We start from the raw sequence: 6,851 nt of genomic DNA on the forward strand, positions 1-6,851 counted from the left end.
GATACCGTGCAATCTTGATAGGATGTCCAAGGATGAGATGCTGCGGGGTAGGTTGTGGTCAGGCCTCCGAGATATAGAGCTGAAGAATGCCTCTCGATTTCTTTTTCAGAAGGACCTCAACTTCAATACTCTTCGTAAAGAGTTGAGAGCCATTGAGGAAGACTTACGCTTGTCTCGGTTAGCCACTTCTCTCCCTCTTCCACCCAAGCAGGCAACCCCTCAGGCCAATATTTCTGTTTCTACTTCTAATACTCCTAATGAGTCTGTTCCTGCACAGCAGTGTGTCACTACTGTAGATAGTAGACTTCTCCAGGAAATAAGGGCCCTTTCTAAGCAGATGGAAGGCATGGAGTCCAGGCTGTCTAGTATGGAGAAGGAACTCAAGGGCTTGAAACAAGAGAGATCTTCCACTCAGGATGTCAAAGCCTCTGCCAGTCCTTTAAACTACAGTCGACCTCCATCGCAGGGCAGATGAGAGGTCATTCTTCCCCTTCTAATGCCCCTGCTTCTACATTTCCTCTAGTTGGCTCTTCTAATGAAACTGAAATTCTTCTAAATGGCACTTCTACTATAGCTTTGATAGATACTGGCTCTATGATTTCATCTATTGGAATTTCATTCTTCAAATCTTTAAAGCCTCAGCCTGTCATGTCACAGTTGTCAGATTTTATGTTGGATATTTCTTCTGCTAATGGTTCTAAGGTACCATATCTTGGATATTCAGTTCTTGATATTACTTTTCCTTCTCTTTCATCACAATCTTTTTCAGCTCCTATTCTGATTGTTCCAGACACAGAGTACTCCAGCAGAGTTCCTTTGATAATAGGCACCAACATACTGAATGTTTTGAAGTCATCAAGAACAGAATCAACATCATCTCCACTTTCAGACATCATATCTTCCTTGTCTGACATTGTCACCAAACCTGTTACTCTTCTTCATCATCAGACTGTCATTGTGAAGCCTTTTGAAACAACAACACTTGAGGGAAAGGTGAGACATATTGGCAACATGTCATCTGGTGTTACAGAGTCTACTGATTCTCTTATGTTGAATGTGTGCCCTAGATTGGTTAAATTACAACCTGGTACTTCTTTTTGCAGGGTTCCAGTACGTGTTTGTAACTTGACTGCTAGAGCTATTACCATTCATCCAAGAATGACTCTTTGTAACTTACATGATGTGTCTGTTGTTCGCACCATTGATCCTTCAGAGGGCGTTGCTGATAAATCCCACAATTCAGACAAGTCTCTTGATGACCTTGGTATTTCTATTCCCACTGAAACTTTAACTTCTGAACAGCAGGTTAAGGCAACTTCCTTCTTCAATCAGTGGAAACATATTTTCTCCTCTGGGCCTACTGATCTTGGTTCTACTGACTTGGTCGAACATGAAATCAATCTGACTGATCCCACACCCTTTAAAGACCCTTATCGCCGAATACCACCAGGGATGTTTGAGGAGGTACGTGAGCATTTACGAGACATGATTTCCGCAGGAGCGATCCGTGAGTCCAAGAGTCCTTTTTCTTCTAATGTTGTGTTAGTAAGAAAGAAGGACGGGTCTTTGCGTTTTTGTATCGATTACCGGAAACTGAACAACCGTACAATCAAGGATGCTTATGCCCTTCCTCGCATCGACGAAACTATAGATTCTCTCATAGGTTCCACTATTTTCTCTAAGCTCGACCTACGCTAAGGTTACTGGCAGGTCCCAGTCAAAGAATCTGATAAGCAAAAGACTGCCTTTAGTGTTGGGCCTCTCGGATTCTATGAGTGCAACAGAATGGCTTTTGGTCTTACCAATGCCCCTGCAACGTTTCAGCGTCTGATGGAGCGTTGTATGGGCGAACTTCACCTTCGTGACTGTTTGATTTATCTTAATGACATTATCATCTTTTCTGATTCTATTGATACTCATTTCCGTCGCCTTCAGTCTATCTTTTAACGTCTTGAGATGCACAATCTTAAACTTAAAGGGTCCAAGTGTGAATTCTTTAAGCCGCAAGTCCAGTATTTGGGTCACATTGTTAGTGCTGATGGTGTGAAGACAGATCCTGAGAAGATTGAAGCACTCAAGACATATCCTGTACCTACTTGCCTTAAGGAGTTGCGTAGCTTTTTAGGTTTCTCAGGTTATTACAGGAGGTTCATTAAAGACTACGCACAGATCGCCAAACCTTTGAATGACCTTCTTATTGGTATTCCCACCTGCAAAAGTTCTTCTAAGAAATCTAAAGTTCCTTTCAATTGGGGTCCAGATCAGCAGAATGCCTTTTGTTCTTTGATAGATAAACTTTCTTCTCCTCCAGTCTTAGCTTTTGCTGACTACAATAAACCATTCATTCTTAATGTTGATGCCAGTACTAGCGGTTTGGGAGCGGTTCTTTACCAGGTTGGTGCTGATGGTAAGGAGCATGTTATTTCCTATGCCAGTAGGGGTTTGAGAGCAGGAGAAAGACATTATCCTGCTCACAAACTAGAGTTCTTGGCTCTTAAGTGGTCTGTCTGTGATAAGTTCCATGATTATCTCTATGGTAATTCTGTGGAAGTTAGAACAGACAATAACCCACTTACCTATGTGTTTTCATCTGCGAAGCTTGATGCTACCAGTCACAGGTGGTTATCCTCCTTGTCAACTTGCGGTACAGAGCTGGTAAAGAGAACATCGACGCCGATACCCTTTCTAGAATTCCTTCAGCTTCTTCTCTTCCTGATTCTAACATTCTCCTTTCAGATGCTGTCAAGGCTCTTTTGTTTTCTCAATCTGAAGGTCCAGGTCAACTTCCAGCTGTTGAATGTATTTCTTTTAACCAAACTGTTCTTTCTCTTAATCCCAGAGACGAGATTGAAGTCGGAAGCAGCCTTAAGTCTATTGATTGGAAGAAGGAGCAGCAAGATGATCCAACACTTTCCCGTTTAGTTCAACTCTTTGAAATTGGTCATAGGTTAACTGAACGCCAAAAGTCACGTGAAACGGCCAAGGTTCGATCGTTTCTGAAGGAATGGAGCAACCTTTACTTTAAGGATTCAATTCTTTACCGTAAAGGTACTTCAAATGGTTACCCTGTTACTCAGCTTGTTCTCCCTGAGCATATGCTTGATTTAGCTTTCCAGGGTTTGCATGATGAGGCAGGACATCAAGGTTGTACAAGAACGATTTCCTTGTTCCGTTCACGTTTCTTTTGGCCTCAGTTAGAACAGTATATCGAACACAGGGTTCGAAACTGCCCCAGATGTATCCGGAGAAAGTCATTGGATAAAACGACTGCTAAGTTAAATCCTATTCAGTCGAGTTATCCAATGGAAATTGTCTGTATGGATTTTCTTTCTCTGGAGATGTCTCGGGGTGGTTATGAAAACATCTTGATCATTACTGATCACTTCACTCGTTTTGCTCAGGCTATCCCTGCCAAGAACCAAACTGCACATACTACCGCTAAACTTCTCTTTGAAAATTTTGTTTGTCACTATGGTTTTCCTAGTCGGTTCCATAGTGATCAAGGGCGAAATTTTGAAAGCGAAGTTATCCGGGAGTTGTGCAAGTTGGCCAATATTGACAAGACCAGGACTACTCCGTATCATCCACAGGGAAATGGGATGCCTGAGCGCTTTAACGAAACCCTCTTGAATATGTTGGGGACCCTAGAAGATGACAAGAAGGTCAATTGGAAGTCTCATGTTCCCGCTCTTGTCCATGCCTATAACTCTACTCCCCATTCTTCTACTGGTTATTCTCCCCACTTCCTCATGTTTGGTCGCCACCCTAGGCTTGCTATCGATGCGTTTCTTGGCATCGAACCAGACAAATCTCCTGTCAAGGACCATTCTTACGTCTCCGGTCTCCAGAACAGACTAAAATTTGCATATTCTGTTGCACTCCGAGAGGCCAAGAAACAAGGCAAGAAACATAAAAGGTACTATGACCTCCGTGTGAGAGAAGCGGAATTGAAGCCCGGGGATCGAGTACTGGTCCGAAATGTAGGTGTTCGGGGAAAATCCAAACTTGCCGATAGATGGGAAAAAGATGTTTACACCATTCTCAGCCAGCCCACCTCTGGAATTCCCATCTATGAGGTGAAGAAGGAAAACAGCAAGGACAGGTCCAGAGTTTTGCACAGGAACCTTTTACTTCCCTTTATGGGGATGCCTTTGTGCAAAACAACTGAGTCCTTATACAAGCCAGCTTCCTCTGACTTACATTCGGATCAGAACTCGTTCTCCAATCCCTCCTCTGATATTTCCATTACAGCTCCGTTAGATTCAAATCCCTCACTTACATCAAGTCCATCAAATGTTTCACAAAGCAATTCTTCCACAATACATGATTCTAACAATTGTATGTCAACTTCTTTTACAGGAACATCAAACAGCAAACAAGATGCCACGTCAACAACTCAAACTTCTTATTCTGTTCCAAATAAAACATCTCATTCTATTACAGGTTCAAAATATGTCATTCCTGCACTGAGAAATCCATATAAGGACAACAACAACAATTTACAGAGGCAGAAACGTACAAGAAAGAAACCCGGATGGATGCTTAATGATAACTGGAAATTAGATTAATGCTTTTTCTTTTGATTTATAGTTTAGGTGTGTTTCAACTTTGAAGTTAGGCGTTGCTTAGTACCTGATGTGTTTCGTTTTATGTTTTATACCATGTACCATATATTTTACCTTGGTAATTTATAAATGTACTTTACAGTACTTTAAAAATAAAGGATTTATTGTTGAGAGTGCACCTTTTCAATGAATTCACAGTTCTACTGATAAATTAAAATTTTGTTTCCGCGTGACATATATTTTTCGCGATTCGCGGCATACGGTATTTTTGTGGAACATGCTTGAGTTTAAGGTATTTTGCCCGGGTATTATATATTTACTCACAGGTTGTAATTGCCTTCAGTATTTAGATTTAGTTATGTAGTACCTAGTAGTTTAGTTACTTTATGGTCTAAGCTTACTACTTGCAATATCTGATTCAAGCTCTTCCTCTTTAATATTTTATGAATGTCGGGGCGACATTTCCCAAAGTGGGGAAGTATGTCATGTGGTCGATATTCGTGTTTTTGAATATCGTTTTTATGTATCATTTTGTCCTTGTATTTGTATATATATCTCTTGTATTTGTCTGTTTACAGTCCGATATACACTCCATTATCCCATATCATTCCTATATCATTCCATTTTATCATCTTATTATAACAACTAATTTCTCATATTTCATTTTGACATAATTTGCATGCCGGGCCTCAGTTTTTACAAACTTCCCGGAAAACCCACCTCACGCATGCGCACTTTGATATAAATATTTCTATTGGTTTGCGCCAGAAATTATTGTCTTATTTATTTATTTATTTATCAAGGCGTATGTTTATGTCCTTACAGGTAATTGTTGTTATTCATTATGTTTCATTATCATGCATATTTCCATTGATCGTTTATGTATTTCGGAACTGTATTTATGCACTTTGATATAAATATTTCTATTGGTTTGCGCCAGAAATTATTGTCTTATTTATTTATTTATTTATCAAGGCGTATGTTTATGTCCTTACAGGCATAAACAGAACATTCATACATTTGAAAAAGGACCATACGACACATGGATGCCTGCAGCATTAACAAGGTCATTTCGAAGAGAAGTTGCTGTCTAAAACTTTGTACGACATACCTGAACGACCAGAAACCGATCCTGGGCTGGTGCTGTGACCTTTTGCGGACCTCCTGCATGCCTCCTGGCGGGTGTACCATGTAGCCGGTATCCCTCTCAGGCTCTGGGTATGACAGTGCTTGTACACCAAGCGCACACAAACCTGGTGGAAAATGACTCCCTGCTGCACCATCCCTACAGCCCTCCATAACTCTGCCTCACTCAAATGCCACCTATTATTAACATTCGCCATATCGAAGTGAGATTGTAAGAAATATAAGCCACTGAATGACAATAATCCTGTAATGTCGCCGTTTAACAAAAGACGTGTGATTTTACACCCCATCAAAAACATGAAAATATTAAGATGCATGCTTTCCATGCTACCTAGACGAGTTGTAACGGATTAGTAAACATGGATTCATGTCAGGGACTATCTCAAAACATTGCTTAATAAGAATTAAGAAATATATTTTACACTTGTGATAATATAAAGTTAACTTATGATGCTTAGCAGAAGGTGAGTAGTATATTCATAAAATAAACAAACCAGAAATATGATATATGTATTGACGTGTTAGTCATACGTAATATATATATATATATATATATATATATATATATATATATATATATATATATATATATATATATATATATATATATATATATAATATATATCAACAGAAAAGTCTGGACGTGTTTGAATTTCATTGGTTTTTAACGCCAGATCTCCTTGGAGAGACTTTGAACATATATTATTTAAATTAGTTTTTTTAACCGGAGAAGCAATAGATGGCATTCTTCTTAATGAGTATAGACATTTGTGGAACAATTTGGTAATTATCTTAGTGCTTTAATAATATAGTGACTTCAAAACAATATTTTAAAATTGATGCTTACAATTTGGAATGTGGCAACTAGAATCGGAGACTTAAATAACTTTTAAAAATACTCTGTGCTACAATACGATATGAAAAAAGTGAACATGGATCGGATAAGTGCCCATAACGGTAATTTTTCAAATGTTTATATAGAAATCAATGGTAATAAGTAATGAGTTTTTTTTTTGTATTTTTTACAGACACGCATACTACCAAGACCAAATCGTTTGCTGTTCACTTGTTACATATAACTTAATGCAATAATTCAATATAAATAGAGACTTCTCAAAAAAGTTTGGGATCATTTCTAAG

General features: G+C 39.0%; 1 protein-coding gene across 1 annotated transcript; it reads left to right on the plus strand.

Moving 5' to 3' along the window:
* Positions 1–471: 471 nt before the first annotated feature.
* Positions 472–1,698, plus strand: LOC132713429 (uncharacterized). The gene has a single exon (XM_060696024.1). It carries the CDS (start codon positions 472–474, stop codon positions 1,696–1,698), a length of 1,227 nt encoding a protein of 408 aa, XP_060552007.1.
* The last annotated feature ends 5,153 nt before the right edge of the window (positions 1,699–6,851 follow it).

This window comes from Ruditapes philippinarum, unplaced genomic scaffold, assembly GCF_026571515.1.
Source record: "Ruditapes philippinarum isolate M1 unplaced genomic scaffold, ASM2657151v2 ctg8758_1_1_1_1, whole genome shotgun sequence".
NCBI classification, from domain to species: Eukaryota; Metazoa; Mollusca; class Bivalvia; order Venerida; family Veneridae; genus Ruditapes; species Ruditapes philippinarum.

Bases quoted from the DNA above. Each gene is read 5' to 3' on its own strand.
- LOC132713429 (XM_060696024.1), top strand. From the start codon at position 472: ATGAGAGGTCATTCTTCCCCTTCTAATGCCCCTGCTTCTACATTTCCT.